This window comes from Salvelinus fontinalis, chromosome 2, assembly GCF_029448725.1.
Source record: "Salvelinus fontinalis isolate EN_2023a chromosome 2, ASM2944872v1, whole genome shotgun sequence".
NCBI lineage: Eukaryota > Metazoa > Chordata > Actinopteri > Salmoniformes > Salmonidae > Salvelinus > Salvelinus fontinalis.
Window position 1 is genome coordinate 19,358,485 of NC_074666.1, and position 15,374 is coordinate 19,373,858.

Here is a 15,374-nt window from a genome sequence, read left to right on the forward strand (position 1 = left end):
GTGAGATAAAAATAACTGACCGAAATAGTTAGTACACCTCTATCAAATATGAATCTCTCAAAAATAAATTATTAAAAGAAACACAAGAAATACACACATTTGACAAGGTTAATAAACCATGGAAAAGTTGTTGTTTGGAAAACCATTGGTAATTAAATAATAAATACATTCTGTGTTTGAGTTAAACTATCAATGTGTAAACATGTGACAAGGAGCAGTAAAATAAATAGATTAAACATATTAATTGTAACTAATTTCTTACTGCCTTTAGACAGTGTTATTAACACAGCAATATGAGTGGTAATTCATTGTAAATTGATTGAAAATTATAAAAGCAATTTATAGTAAACCACACAAATATCATTGTGCCTGTCCAATTACTGGGGGGGTCATGTCCTTTACAAACTACAACTAAAATCAACAACTAAAACATTTGGACTACTTAAGTGCAAATGATAACTGTATTATTTTGCTATCAGACAGACTCCTGCTTCCCATGCAACAGTCAGTCAACAATCCAGGTATGGACTTTTAGAGGCAGGCTGATGAGCTTGACTAGGGTTGCATCTCAACAGTGCATTTCAAGTACAGTAGCTTCCTCTGCTTGTATCCTCTCTCTCATGTTCTGATCTGTAAGACCTGGATGCCTCTCTCCTCAGCAGTGAAAGGTTGCTGAGGGGAGGACCGCTCAAAATATTACCTGGAATGGAGTAAATGGAATGGTATCAAACATAATTTCCCTTAGCGGTGCAGCGGTCTCAGGCACTGCATCTCAGAGCTAGAGGTGTCACTACAGACCCTGTTTTGATTCCAGGCTGTATCACAACCAGCTGTGATTGGGAGTCCCATAGGGCGGCACACAATTGGCCCAGTGTTGTCCGGGTTAGGGTTTGACCGGGGTAGGCCATCATTGTAAATAAGAATTTGTTCTTAACTGGCTTGCCTAGTTAAATAAAGGTTAAATAAAATCAAAATTCCATTTACTCCATTCCAGCTGTTGGACTCCATTCCAGCCATCATTATGAACCATCCTCCCCTCAGCAGCCTCCACTGCTCTCCAGCTATCCCTATGAACAGTGGGTCACAAGAAGACGAGTTGAAAAGAGGAGGAGAGGAGATGGTGCCAATTAATCTTTAATTACGATCATGGAATGTGTGTGTGTATGTTTTCTCTGCAAGGGATTATATGTTTACAAGTATGCCCCCTAGAGGACATAGCATACACTATAATAACACTCACGTCAGTATTGTCAAAAATGATGTATATACTGACAAGATACTTGTCTCTACGCCCTAAAAAAAGGAGTTGTTGTCCACAAGCGGCACCGCCGTGACGATTGTCAATCTCTTTGGATTGGTGGAGGATATGTAACAGTATAACTTTAGACCGTCCCCTCGCCCCGACCCGGGCGCGAACCAGGGACCCTTTGCACACATCAACAACTGAAACCCACGAAGCGTCGTTACCCATCGCTCCACAAAAACCGCGGCCCACACTACTTCTAGGTTTCAGAGCAAGTGACGTAACTGATTGAAATGCCATTAGCGCGTACCCGCTAACTAGCTAGCCATTTCACATCCGTTACAGATACATCTAATTATTGTAATAAAGTTTTTAATATGTTGATGTCAACCGCCTGTATTCAATGTAGAGAGATGCTATGCTACTAGCCTCATGTCATTAATTTGCATAGCCATCTCCAGACAACTCTGATATAATGTGTTTTCAAAAAGTGTCCGGGATGTTACGTGTCCTACTTATATCAGTACACTCATAACAACCTAAACATTACAAAACGTATTTTTCGATAAAATAATCCTCACGTAGCAAATAAACCATTCGTTTTTTTTGTTGATAAAATTCGTCACTATCATTGAACTCCATACAAAAACTCCTTGCTTGGGCGAGCGAAAGAAACTAAACAACGCCACCTTCTGGAGGAGGTAGATTTTTGTCCGAGTTGGGCCTCTCGCTTCACCTCTTTCTCTCTGGTATCGTCCATGCAAATTTTTGGAATTATGGCACTTGTGTAAATTACACAATTAAAAATACTTTAACGTTTTTTGGGATATCTACTGAAATATTTATATTTTTGACAACTTTTACTTTTACTCCACTACATTCCTAAAGAAAATATGTACTTCCTACTCCCATACATTTTCTTTCACTTGAGTCATTTTCTGACAATTGAGTACTTTTTCCACCACTGAAGTATGGTACCTACGGTATAGCATATGTTCCATCATGGTGGTAGGCTATTCCATAGATTTTAAGGCAAAAGTATGATTCAGTGAGGGATCCATTTTTTTTCACACCAAATACAAAACATACACATATGAACAACAACTTACAGACCCACATAAACAAGGACTACATCTCCCCTGCCCAGACCCACATTGTTTATGTGGGTCTGTAAGTTGTTGTTCGTATGTGATGTAGTTTGTTTGCACACCTTATATTGTTCCTGGTGCGTAAAACCTTTTGGGAAAAAGAAACTCCAGCACACTGGCATTCTTGTAAGCTTCAGAATGTTTTATTGATTTGGAAAATGAGCCATTCAGATTAGGCTCACCAGGGGGCATGGCACTATACATACCATTGTTAAATATTTTGTACCATGATCTCAGTGCTGGACAAAGTACCCAATTGTCATACTTGAGTAAAAGTAAAGATACCTTAATAGAAAATGACTCAAGTAAAATTGAATGTAATCGCTAAAATATACTTCCTTATCAAAAGTAAAAATACAAGCATAAATAATTTCACATTCCTTAGCCAGAAAGCCTGATTTTCTTGTTTTTATTTATTTATGGATAGTCAGGGCCACACTCCATCAATCAGACATAATGTACCAACGAAGCATTTGTGTTTAGTGAGTCCACCAGATCAGAAGCAGTAGGGAATTGGACCATTTTCCTGTGAATTTGACCATTTTCCTGTCCTGCTAAGCCTTCAAAATGTAACGAGTAGCCTACTGAGTGTCAGGGAAAATGTATGGAGTAAAAAAAACATTCTTTTTTTTTTGTACCAGAGAAAGGGCATAATGTATTATTCCAGCCCAGGCGCAATTTAGATGTTGGCCAATAGATGGCAGCAGTGTATGTGCACATTTTTAGACTGATCCAATGAACCATTGCATTTTTGTTCAAACCGTTGTATCAAGACTGCCCAAATGTGCCTAATTGGTTTATTAATACATTTTCAAGTTCATAATTGTGCACTCTCCTCAAACTTTAGTGTGGTATTATTTCATTGTAATAGTTACTGTAAATTGGGCAGTGCAGTTAGATTAACAATAATTTAAGCTTTCTGCCCATATCAGATATGTCTATGTCCAGGGAAATGTTCTTGTTACCTACAACCTCATGCTAATCACATTAGCCTATGTTGGCTCAACCGTCCCGCGGGGGGAGGTGGGGGGGGGGGCACGGTTTACACCACTGCATGATCTTACTTTTTTAACAGCAACCTGCTATAAGTATGTTTTCAGATGTGATTGCCTTAGCTCAGATGTGATTACACTTTTACTATTTAAATCAAGTGACAAAGAGTGGCCCATAATGTGTAGGCTTCTCCCAAACTAGGATAAATACATTGACAAATGATCTCATTTGACTAAATAACTTCAAGATAATAACTTAAATCAAAGTACACTCAAATTACAGTGCGTACACAGTACACACACTGTACAGAGGTGAGAGTGAGTGGACTATTTGGATATCGCTGTGTATTCTGGGTACAGACAGTAATTCCACGATGGCGGCGAGCAGGAGGCTGCACAAGGTACATTTCCTGATCAATCAAATTAGGATTTTCAAATATTAGATTAAAGAAAATAACACATTTAGATTTCTAAATCTCCGATCAAATTAAAAGAGTCGTTAAATTGGTTTAATTTAGCCCCACACTTAAAAACCTCATGAAACTCGGTAAGCGGAAAATGAAGCTAGCTAGACGTTAGCATGCTAAGCTAACCAGCTAGCTGTTTTTTTGTGATGTTTTGATGTTAGCACCGGTATATTAATATGCAAGATCCGTGTATTATTCATCTAAATTAAGTAACGATGTGTCATCAAATGTATTTAGATTAAATTCATTATTGTGTCAAATTGCGTGACGCATGTTCAACATGATTGAACATTGTCTCAGAAAAACTTGGCTAGCTAGCCAACGTTACTAGCTGGCTAGCTTGCGAACCTTAGCAAGGGAGTTAATTGTGCAATGCACAGCAGTTACCTAGTTAGCTAACAGTGTGGATCTATGAGCAAACCAGCAAGTTAGCAAATCAGGTTAATTCCGCTTATTTTCTCAATGTGTAACCGAGGAAGCTTACCAGCTGGCCAATTACATGCATTTCCTCAGATTTGGTTTCATAGTTTTGGATAGTCATCGAGTGAATCGAAAGCGAAATTGTAAAAATGTATTCTCTGCCAAGTACGTTAGCTAAGCTAGTTGAATTTCATTCATTCGACTTCAATAAACGCGCTAGCTAGCTTTATAGCCAACAGTCACATTAGCTGACCAACACTGTGTGTAAACAATCCTCCTTTTCTCAACAATGAGTGTTAACAAACTTAATCGATTAACCTAACTTTAGCTTTTTGTTTATTTGTGCCAACAGTGGTTATTTCTTAGAACGTTTTTACATAGACTTGTAAACCATTTATTTTCTCAAAACAACCGTAGGACATAGAGTAAGTCTACATTCAAGCTCAGATTTATACGGAGAGAAATTAAACCAGGAAGCTGTGTGCCCATGTTTTATTGTTATGGGTGTGTTAACTGTAATGTCCTTGTCACTATAACACACTGTAACACTACCCCCAATCTTATGATTTGTAGTGAAAGATTACCAGCCCTGGGATTTATGAGTCATTCATCTGGTTTGGCAGAGACCAGTGTTCTGTAGTGAGATCAGAGTGTGAGAATGCACTGGAACACTTCCTGGGTGGGTGTCTGAGGGAAGAGATGTGGCTGCTCGGCTACCATGATGAGAGACAGACAGTTGAAGTGTCAGATATAGGCTCATCTCTAGTACTCGTTGTAGTCATTCGGTCTGTGTTTACCTGTGTGATTCAGTCATTGGGCTGTTTTGGCCTATTTTTGGCCAACAGCTTTTTTAATGGTTACTAAGACTCAGCCAACAGACATGTTTTATCAGTCCTTAATCTCTAATTTGATATACACCTTCTTCCCGTAGTGGTGATGTTTATGGTTTGTGATTAACTGTCATTAATTAGCAGTACAGAAGAACTTGTTCATTATGTTTTCTCTCTCTTTTTCAGGAACTTGATGAAATCCGCAAGTCTGGAATGAAAAATTTCCGTAACATTCAAGTGGATGAAACAAATATTTTGACTTGGCAAGGCCTCATTGTTCCAGTAAGTAGCCTAGCGCCACTACGTACTACCTTCTCCAGACAGAAAACATGAACATGAGCAGAATAACAAGGAGGACCAAGTCACTCACAGCGATATTCGAATCTATTTGTTGCTGTGACATGTTCAGCAGGACTCAGTTCACCTTTTAACCAAACGTCATTCTTTCTCTTTCTCCCCTCTAAAAGGACAACCCTCCATACGATAAAGGTGCGTTCAGGATCGAGATAATCTTCCCTGCGGAGTACCCCTTCAAGCCCCCCAAGATCACGTTCAAGACGAAGATCTACCACCCCAACATCGACGAGAAGGGACAGGTGTGTCTGCCTGTGATCAGCGCAGAGAATTGGAAACCAGCCACTAAAACTGACCAAGGTACGGTGGAAAGAAGCGCAGACACACACATGGAGAGCGAGACAGAGGCAATTGACACTGTGGTTTTCTTCTGTAGTTATTATTTGCAGTTTTTCATAATTTGTCATTGAAATGCTGTCTGAACCCTAACCCTCCAGTCTCCTCTCCATCAGAGGCTCATATCTATTTGGCTGGAGAGGTTTCCATCCTGTATCCTCTGCCTGGTTATGGATTTCAATGTGTCTTTCTGACCTGTTTCATCTGGACTTCCTCATGTCGTCATCCATTTTTACACCATTCTTACGGTCTCTTTTGTCCTGCTTGTCTCTTTGCAGTGATCCAGTCCCTGATCGCGCTGGTCAACGACCCTCAACCAGAGCATCCTCTCAGGGCAGACCTAGCAGAGGAATACTCTAAGGACCGTAAAAAATTCTTTAAGAACGCAGAAGAGTTTACAAAGAAACATGGAGAAAAACGACCTATGGACTGAGAACGCAAACGTGTGACTCCCTCTTCCCTTTCCTCCCTCCCCCCGGGATCCTCTCTCAACTCCTCCCTCTCTCCCCCCTTCCAAGACCACCTATACCCCTCTGTTCTTACCCCATCTCCTGAAAATGGCCCCCACACACGTACACACATCCTTCTAGCCCCCCTCCTCCTCCTGGGGCGGTATATCTTGGCTCCACTTTGCCCTGGCAACAGGACTTTGTCGTGAATCAGGCTCGTCGGTCACCTCTGGGTGTTAGCTTGTGGCTGTTACTAACTTTCTACTGATTTCTTAAATTAAATTATAAAAGTGCCGGATTTGGGCCAGAGAGAGCAACCTGTAACAGGGAGAGGAAACAAATATGTGGGTAAAATGTTGTTCTGCTCATGATTTGTTCACAGAAGTGTATTGATTGCTGGAGCAGACCTGTATAAAGATTGTAGACTGTTTTGAAAGCTATTTGCTAAATGCTCAACTTGTGGTCTGTTTGCTAACCCTTTTCCTCTCACTCCTTCCCCTCACTAAAATATGTAACATAAAAAACAACCCCAAAAGCAACTAAATGATAAACATTTAAAGCATCCAGGTTCAGGTGTGTGACAAAATGTTTATTTTATATTTCTTTTTATTGTTTTGCTGAAGTTGCACTTTGCTCTGTGGAACTAGTTTTTAAGTTCACCATAAAACGTCAGTTTGTCACCAATATGATGTTCCAGATGTTATAAAAAGGAGAAGAAAGATGCGTGTTTGTGTTTGAACCTTAATTGAGAAATGATCATGAAATGTTTTGTTCAGCAGATATATGGCACTTCCTGTAAAGGTCTGACCATGTGACAGGAAGTACCTCTCTTTACACCTTTGCCCACTTGCCTTTTCCAAGAAGGGAATCAGACTATCACATTGTGTTCCCATGGAAACGGCTTATCATTATTCCTCTGCAACTGACGGGGATGGCAAAAGGTTTTCTGGGTATTGAAGTAATCAGCCCTAGAAAGGCACTCCACAAATTCACTAATCTTGTACACATATTTGTCATACAAAGTGATTTGTGAATCAGATGATTAAATTGCAGAAGTTTAGTCATTTACACATTTGTTTAGTCATTCAGCAACAACCACCTGAACAGTATCAGGAGAAGAACAGCTGCCATTGGGGAATAGTAATGGCATTGGACCAAAACATTTGATTATTTGATTAATATATGTAATTGTAAATGAAAGTTAGCCAGTAACCACCTAGAGGCAGGAGGCAGTTACCCGTCCAGTCCACAGGGATCTGTAAACACTGAAGGGTTAGGACTAATGATATGATGTATTGGTTGACTGCCAATGAGATGCATGCAAGGTACTGCAGACCAGTATATGTCAGTAACACTTTTCCACCACTAGAGGACGATACTTATTTACAAGAGAAATGGAACTCCTTATCCAAAGGTCTGTGGGTCTTTTCAATTGTTTTTAATTGACCCTTTAACTAGGAAAATCAGTTAAGAACAAATTCTTATTTACACTGACGGCCTACCCCAGCCAAACCATAACCCGGACGATGCTGGTTCAATTGTGTGCTGCCCAATGGGTCTTTCTATGCCGGGGTCCCTCAACTGGTGGCCCACCGGCCAGGTTGTCTTATTTGGCCCCCAAGGTTTTCTGAGCAAGATAAAAATAAATTGTTTATTTAAATCTTTTATTGCTAGGCATAAAAGACACCATGAGATCAGCTCCAAGTGATTTTAATTTGAGATGTGTTCCCTATTATCCCACGCATAATATAGAGACATGTTCGTATACAAATCTAAGCAAGGTTTGAAATTATTGTTTTAGTCAAATATATCTATTTGGGATTCTTGCGGTCAATTTGAAGTCAAATGGTTTGTAATTATGTTCTGCGCAGATGAGTGATTCTGCGCACTGCTTTGTTCAGATTGATACCCTTACGTGTAGTGGAAACTAGTGTTGTATTTGTCTTTGAAGTGAATGTGGACTCAGTTTCCCATGGTCCTCTAGACTACACCTCCATTGGAACATTTCCATTGATGGTTTACCGGAGTCTTTTACCCAAAAGGCTCAGACTTTTATGTTTCCATCTACGGGGACCAGCACCCGTGTCTCATTGGGCCTTTGGCTCTGGGGGACCTGCTCTAATTTGGAGTCAACCGTGAACTTTTAACACCTCACAAAGCAACAGTCTTGAATGATGCTGAGGTTGTTGGGGAGGTCTTTAGTGTCACTCCTGATGGAAACACAACACTACAGCTTACATTAACATAAAACACTGGCGAGCCACTAGTGTGGGAGTAAGTCTCAATGGAAAAGCACCGAAGTGAACGGCCCGTAGGAGTTGGAGCAGAGAGGTCAGTGAGGTAACCCCTGCTGCTGACGATGAGCGACCGACGACCATATGGTTATGGAAAAATTCATTTTTTTACAGACAGCACCACACTATTATATTGGTGTAGTATTACATAGCTTGACCATTATGTGAATTGTCCAAAGGAAAATTAACATTTTAATAGTGCTCAATGGTAGTTGTAATATTATTAAATGGGATTTATTTCAGTGGGTAGTCTAGATTCTACTAGAGGACAGATCATTGTGGGATACAGATGAAGATGTATGTACAGAAACTTTCAGTAAACTACAAAAAGCTATATTCTGGTTGTTCGTCTACCAAACCCCACGTATTGCCATGGGACAAATCTACAACCCTTATCTCTCACATTTCTAATGTCTCCTCCTTGGCATTAGACAGAAGACTAGTGGTCAGCACACAGAACACTGCTAAAAATACACCGACCAGATTCAGTTTCCTCTCTGACCATGTTAGTGGTCACAGACCCTCTCACACCTACACACACAAACCCACTGGCACTTGCCCTCTCAGTCACGCAATGTCTAAAGCATAGAAGCAGAACATCTAGAGCAGATCTGCCACCTGGTCTTTCCGACATGCAAAAAATATGTCCTATATGCCCTCTGTTTCTGTGGTCCCCTGACCCTTTCAGTGTAAATATAGCAGGCAGCGATTAGCTGATTATCTCCACGTCACTAAGCTGCTCCAAGTAGCCCAATTACCCTCCTAGAGACGAGACAGACAGACAGACAAATGGACAGAATCTACCCTTTTAAGACAGACAAACGTTTTGGCACTGAGGCTGCTCCCATTCTAGTCTGGAGCCCTCAACTGCGATTTGTATTTTATCTAATTGAGACTAACCTGGATGAATAAAGGTTAGATTAGAGACATCTGTGCCAATTCTACTGGTAGTTCCATTGGTGGAATTGGACTGCTGCCATGCTTCTCTCTGTTCCTCTGCCTGACCTCTAAAAGTGCTTAACTCAGGGTTAAACTCTGTTACTGCAGTAAACCCATTATGGCAGATCAGCTGGTGGGAGACAGAGGCCTGCTGAGAGAAGAGACTCACTGGAGCGATTGGAACTGTACACTGCCACACTTCCACCTACAACACAGCTATATATATAGTCAACTTCACAGTTAATGATGGATCTTCTACATAGTCATTACATATAAAAAGTCCAATGACATTTATGGGGAATGGAAACGTACTACAGTTATGGAAAGTCCCAGTCAGTTGTTAATTGGAAAGGTATTTAAGCTTTTAGTTAGGGTAGAATGATTAGTTGAAGGAGAAAACACAAGCTGTAATATCGCCTTGGAATCAGAGAATTAGTTGTTTTATTGATCAGAGATCAGTGGTTTTATTAGGGTTGATTTTTATTGAGGTTAATGTTACAGGTTAGACTTTCGCTTCTGGTAGAAGCTGTCCCTAACCACAGATCTAGGATCAGATTATGATACCCCCAACCCCAGCCTTAACCATCAAGGGGGATACACCAACACTTGTCCCTGGACCAGTGGAAAGACATTCTACTTCTACTTTACTCCAAATTGCTCAGTTTGGGGATGAGGAGGGATCAGGCCTAACTCCTCTTCTTTGGCCCTCTCTAACCGCAGAGCGGGTCACTTCCTCTCAGACGTGGGGCTCAGGTGTTTCACTTTCTGAACTGGGTGATGGGGGAGGGGACCTTGATGTCCTGGCCCCTTTCCAGCTTCTTCTCACAGTCAATCAGATAGTTGACTCCATCAACCAGCAACTGGACCAGCTCCACCTATACACACGCACCGATACACACAGTTATCAGCGATCAAGGGGAGTTTAATCTCTAGTCCAGATAGAGATGGTTTACAGTTTCCTTCAGTTATTCATTCATTCATAGAATATCGGTTCTAGTTTTACCTCAGATTTTCCCAGACGGTCGTTGTTGGAGATATCAAAGGTGTCTCCAGTTGTGGCTGAGTCAACTCCGCCTGTCCCTCTCTTCTGCAGACGCATGTTGTCCAGGATCTTACCAAAGCGAGGGTCCTGCATGGTAAGTACAAAACTTTAATAAATGCTTTGTCTAGGGATAGAGGGGTCAATGCACAGCGACAATCCAAGTACAAACTTTGAGGAAAAGGAAAGAGAAAGAGAGAACGTGTGTGTTACCTTGCTGAGGTTGGGCAGTCTGATGTGCACTCCAGCCCTGAGTCCAGTACCCAGGTTAGAGGGGCAGGTCAGGATGTATCCCAGGCGCTCGTTCCACATGAACTCCCAGCCTCTCTCCTGGATCAGCTTCTCCACCTAGAGGATGGGAGGCCACATTAATGATCTACTGTACATGTCCGTGTATATTATAGACAAAAGGGTGCTATCTACAACATAAAATGGTTCTTCAGCTATCCTTATAGGAGAACCCTTCAAATAACCCTTTTTGGTTCCAGGTAGAACCCTTTTGGGTTCCATGTAGAACCATTTTCACCTTTTCCCATATTACCTGGAACCAAAAATGGTTCTACCTGGAACCAAAAAGGGTTCTCCTATAGGGACAGCCGAAGAGCCCTTTTGGAATTATTTTTTTAAGAGTGTATAGACAATCATCATTAAATCACTAAGATGTGACATGTAAAGTACCTGTTGGAGTCCTCTGCAGAACCTCTCAAACACTCTCTTCATGTTTCCTCCCTTCTCCATGGAGATGACCCTGGTGTGGTCCTCCTCATTGACCCAGATCAAGAAGGTCTTCTCATTGTTGTGCCTGGAGAGAAAGAACACAATCCTAAGAATCTAGAAACATTTGTTGGTTGCATTGATTGTCAACTTCTGTGATCACAGCACACACATGCTGGTTAGAGGATTCTGCTGATGAGAGCCTTGTAGACCCTACCAGAGGCCCCTGCCGTCGGGGCATGAAGGCACACATCAACAAGGGGGAGACAGGCTTGTCAAACAGGGAGTGGTCCTACAGGGGAGAGGAGAGAGAAGGAGGAGGAGAGGGAGGGGAAGAGGAAGAGGAGGAAGATAAGGAGGTGGTCACGGAAATGGGAATTCAAGGCTAGGACATTGATGTAATGACACTTTGGGGAGAAGAGGACGAGAGGAGGAGGAGGAAGAGTAGTCAGAGGAAGAGACCTTTCCCAATGCCATAATGCTATGGAAACATGGTTCTGCTCTCTACTGGTCTTACCAGACGCCCCTACTCACCGATAGTACAATCTCTACAGCTATTACGATACAAGACAGTGCTACAGGCTTTTAAAGCTACAGGGACAGGGTTGGGCTCTCTACTACTCTGGCCTTTCCAGTTTCTTAGTACTAAGTCTCTCTACAGGTAGTGTAGTTTTGGGGACATGGTTTGGCTCTCTACTACTCTGGTCTTACCAGATGCCCCTGGCATCAGGCCAGTCACGGGCCATGAAGGCAGAGGTCAGCAGAGGAGAGACGGGCTTGTCGAACAGGAAATGCTCCTGAGGCAACGTGAGGTTCAGAGGACAAAGGTTAATGAGACTGAAAGTTAAAGATCAAGACTAGTGTAATCTCTCCCAAAGATTACCTCTATTTCCAATCTTAATCTTAGCCGTTAGGATTAAACGCAAAGTCACCCCAGTCTGTCTAGACTGAGTGGATTAACTGGGTAAGACCCTTTTTTCCATTGTGCTAAACTTTCCTGAAATCATTGGTAGGCCTACCACTGGGGAATGAAGACAAATGAGTGCAATTAAGAACCATGTCCTCAAATGAGTCGGGTCAAATAAAACTCATGAAACAATGCTGTCACTACAGTCCAGGTTCCAATTGCACTATTTCAGCATAATCGGCACAACAATCCCTGCCATTAGCATGGCAATATAAGTAGACATTATCATGGATATGAGGAATCCCATATGCAGTCAGATTATGATAATACATGTATGTACATTTTGGGATAAAAAGTGAAGAGAGACAGACAAAGAGGAAGAGAGAGAGGGGGATGCAGAGAGAGAGAGAGATACAGACAGATGGACAGACCCACAGACAGAAAGATAGATAGGTACATTAGATAGATAGATAGATAGATAGATAGATAGATAGATAGATAGATAGATAGATAGATAGATTCCCTCAGATTACACAGATCCACAAAGAATTCGAAAACAAATCCAATTTTGATAAACTCCCATATCTACTGGGTGAAATTCCACAGTGTGCCATCACAGCAGCAAGATTTGTGACCTGTTGTCACAAGAAAAGGGCAACCAGTGAAGAACAAACAGCATTGTAAATACAACCCATATTTATGCCTATTTATTTTAACCTGTGTGCTTTAACCATTCGTACATTGCTACAACACTGTATATATATAATATGACATTTGTAATGTCTTTATTGTTTTGAAACTTCTGTATGTGTAATGTTTACTGTTAATTTGTATTGTTTGTTTCACTTTTGTGTATTGCTACCTCACTTGCTTTGGCAATGTTAACACATGTTTCCCATGCCAATAAAGCCCCTTGAATTGAATTGAATTGAATTGATAGATAGATAGATAGGTACATTAGATAGATAGATAGATAGATAGATAGATACATTAGATAGATAGGTACATTAGATAGATAGATAGATAGATAAATAGAAAGATAGATAGGTACATTAGATAGATAGATAGATAGATGTCCTCTGAGTGTCTCACATCAATAAGCTGCTGCTGCTCCTTCTCCGTCATGTCTCCCAGGCTGTAGTAACGTCCGGCCAGATCACCCTTCAGGCCGGCCAGGGCCTGGACGGTCACACGCTCTACCTCACGGCGCTCTGAGCGGGAGCAGCACGGGGGCAGGCTCAGACCGCGGATACTACGGCCTGTACGCACGCGAGACGACAGAACGTATTTCTCATCAAACATACCGTTGGTGATCTGAGGAGAAGGAGGGTTATCATTAAATCGGAGAATAATGGACTATCTCATGTAGTGTGTATAGGTTACTGGAGGTGTGTGTGTGTTACCTTGAACGCATCCAGATCAGTGGGGTGTTTCATTGTTTTGGGGTCGTAGCCATTGTGTCGGTCTTTGATGACGGGGTCAAAGATATCAGCAAACACCTGCAGAGGACAGGATGAACAGTTAACCAAAAGGAGATACCTCCTTCAAAATATAGAAAAACACACACAAACTCACGCACACATACAGTACCTCGTAGCTCTCCTCGTCCCCAGCCACCATGCCGACAGTCTTGATGAAGGGGTGGCCAGGGTTGTCCACTCCGGTCTGGATGCACTGGTCCAGGCTCCAGTTGTTAGGGGTCACCTTGTCTCTCAGCTTGCCGTAGATAGCAGGGGTCAGGGAGTGCGCCATGCAGTTATTGTGCCTCCTCAGGTCAGGATAGTCAGCGCTGGGGATGATGGGAAAAGTAGTTTTCATTCAAACCATAGAGATGAAAAGATCAAAAGCTGTGCACTGTGAAGGACATTTCAGATTGGGTTTGATTATGGACACACCCCTTGCCAAGAGGGCTGTGGTTTTAGATGTAATGTGGATGTCGTTTTTTTGGACAGGTACATATTGATTGGTTGATTGATTGATTGGTTGCTTGATTGAGACAAGTAGAGGAAGTTATTTTAGAGTGTTGGTGATCTGTCTAATCTGTGGCTCAAGCCTTAGTTCATGATCTGGTCTCCTCTTGGCTCTTGTGTGTGTGTGTGTGTGTGTGTGTGTGTGTGTGTGTGTGTGTGTGTGTGTGTGTGTGTGTGTGTGTGTGTGTGTGTGTGTGTGTGTGTGTGTGTGTGTGTGTGTGTGTGTGTGTGTGTGTGTGTGTGTGTTTACTAAATGTGAATGTCAGAAAGGGCAAAGGAGGTGACTGGCGACACTTGTATCTACTAAGGTTTCATTCCCCGCCCCTCTACCTTAGACTTACATTTGGACTGACTGCACACTGGGTGTCAGATTATAGTTGTTCCTATTCAATAGATGCAGCTATCCTAGGCCCAACACCTGTATTCCAAATGATTTCTCCAACCTGTGTAGGTCGTCTGTATACGGCCATCCTATGTGTAGTCAACAGTCCATTAGAGGCCATGTTGTTTGTAGTCCTACCTGGGTGGATAGAGCTTCCTCCTCTCTTCAGCGGACAGGATGTTGCTGTCGGTCATCAGGTAGCCGGTTGCCATGGTGCCTGCTCCCAGGCTGGCCAACAGCACGGCCGTGTTACGGCCGGACATCATTCTTGTGAAGGAGGTCGCCATCTTGGACAGTTCAGAGGTCAGAATCAGGTCAACTGGGGGAGAGAGAGGAATTAGGGAAGAAGAGAGATAAGATAAAATGTACACATTTCAAAGGTTTAACTTCTTAAAAATTCTTAAACATGTATTTATCTATGCATTAGTTTCTTTGTGTGTATGTCCTTCACATCAGGTGAGCTGTGGGAAGAATCTCCTCCTAAAGAACAATACACTTCCTACCTTTAACCCTTTGGCCACTACCTTTTGTCTATCAAATACAGACTGTGGATGCTGCAGCTCAAACTTACTCCATGTCCTCAGTTGAGTTACAATGCACTTCCAGTTGGTTGATTGTACTGTATTCAATTGTATCGTAACAAGTCATTTTTTTAACGCTTTATATCTTATAGAGTAGATGTAGGTCGTTGATAACGAGCTTACAGTATGAGACGGGAGTATCAGCAGATGGCTGATTAAGCTCAGTCTCCTAAACTGGCCTCACAGGATGGCCTCTTAGCAAGCACAATCTGGCCGCCACCATCAAGGAGGAGTAGGTAGGATGAAGATGCCCCTATACACTGATCTTAGGTCACCAAGATAAAATTACATTTGGTTTTGCCCCAGCCC

General features: G+C 42.0%; 2 protein-coding genes across 2 annotated transcripts; one reads left to right on the top strand and one right to left on the bottom strand.

Moving 5' to 3' along the window:
• The first annotated feature begins 3,679 nt into the window (after positions 1 to 3,679).
• LOC129813631 (ubiquitin-conjugating enzyme E2 L3-like) lies at positions 3,680 to 6,962 on the top strand. Its single transcript, XM_055865997.1, has 4 exons — positions 3,680 to 3,784; positions 5,287 to 5,382; positions 5,568 to 5,754; positions 6,069 to 6,962. The coding sequence occupies exons 1-4, from the start codon at positions 3,758 to 3,760 to the stop codon at positions 6,221 to 6,223; spliced, it is 465 nt and encodes a 154-aa protein (XP_055721972.1). The 5' UTR covers positions 3,680 to 3,757; the 3' UTR covers positions 6,224 to 6,962.
• Positions 6,963 to 9,757: 2,795 nt separating this feature from the next.
• On the bottom strand, positions 9,758 to 14,800 carry LOC129813637 (creatine kinase S-type, mitochondrial-like). Its single transcript, XM_055866009.1, has 9 exons — positions 14,623 to 14,800; positions 13,723 to 13,921; positions 13,536 to 13,631; positions 13,225 to 13,446; positions 11,937 to 12,022; positions 11,190 to 11,313; positions 10,725 to 10,859; positions 10,476 to 10,601; positions 9,758 to 10,347 (listed from the first exon to the last, which is right to left on the bottom strand). The coding sequence occupies exons 1-9, from the start codon at positions 14,769 to 14,771 to the stop codon at positions 10,231 to 10,233; spliced, it is 1,254 nt and encodes a 417-aa protein (XP_055721984.1). The 5' UTR covers positions 14,772 to 14,800; the 3' UTR covers positions 9,758 to 10,230.
• Between the last annotated feature and the right edge of the window lie 574 nt (positions 14,801 to 15,374).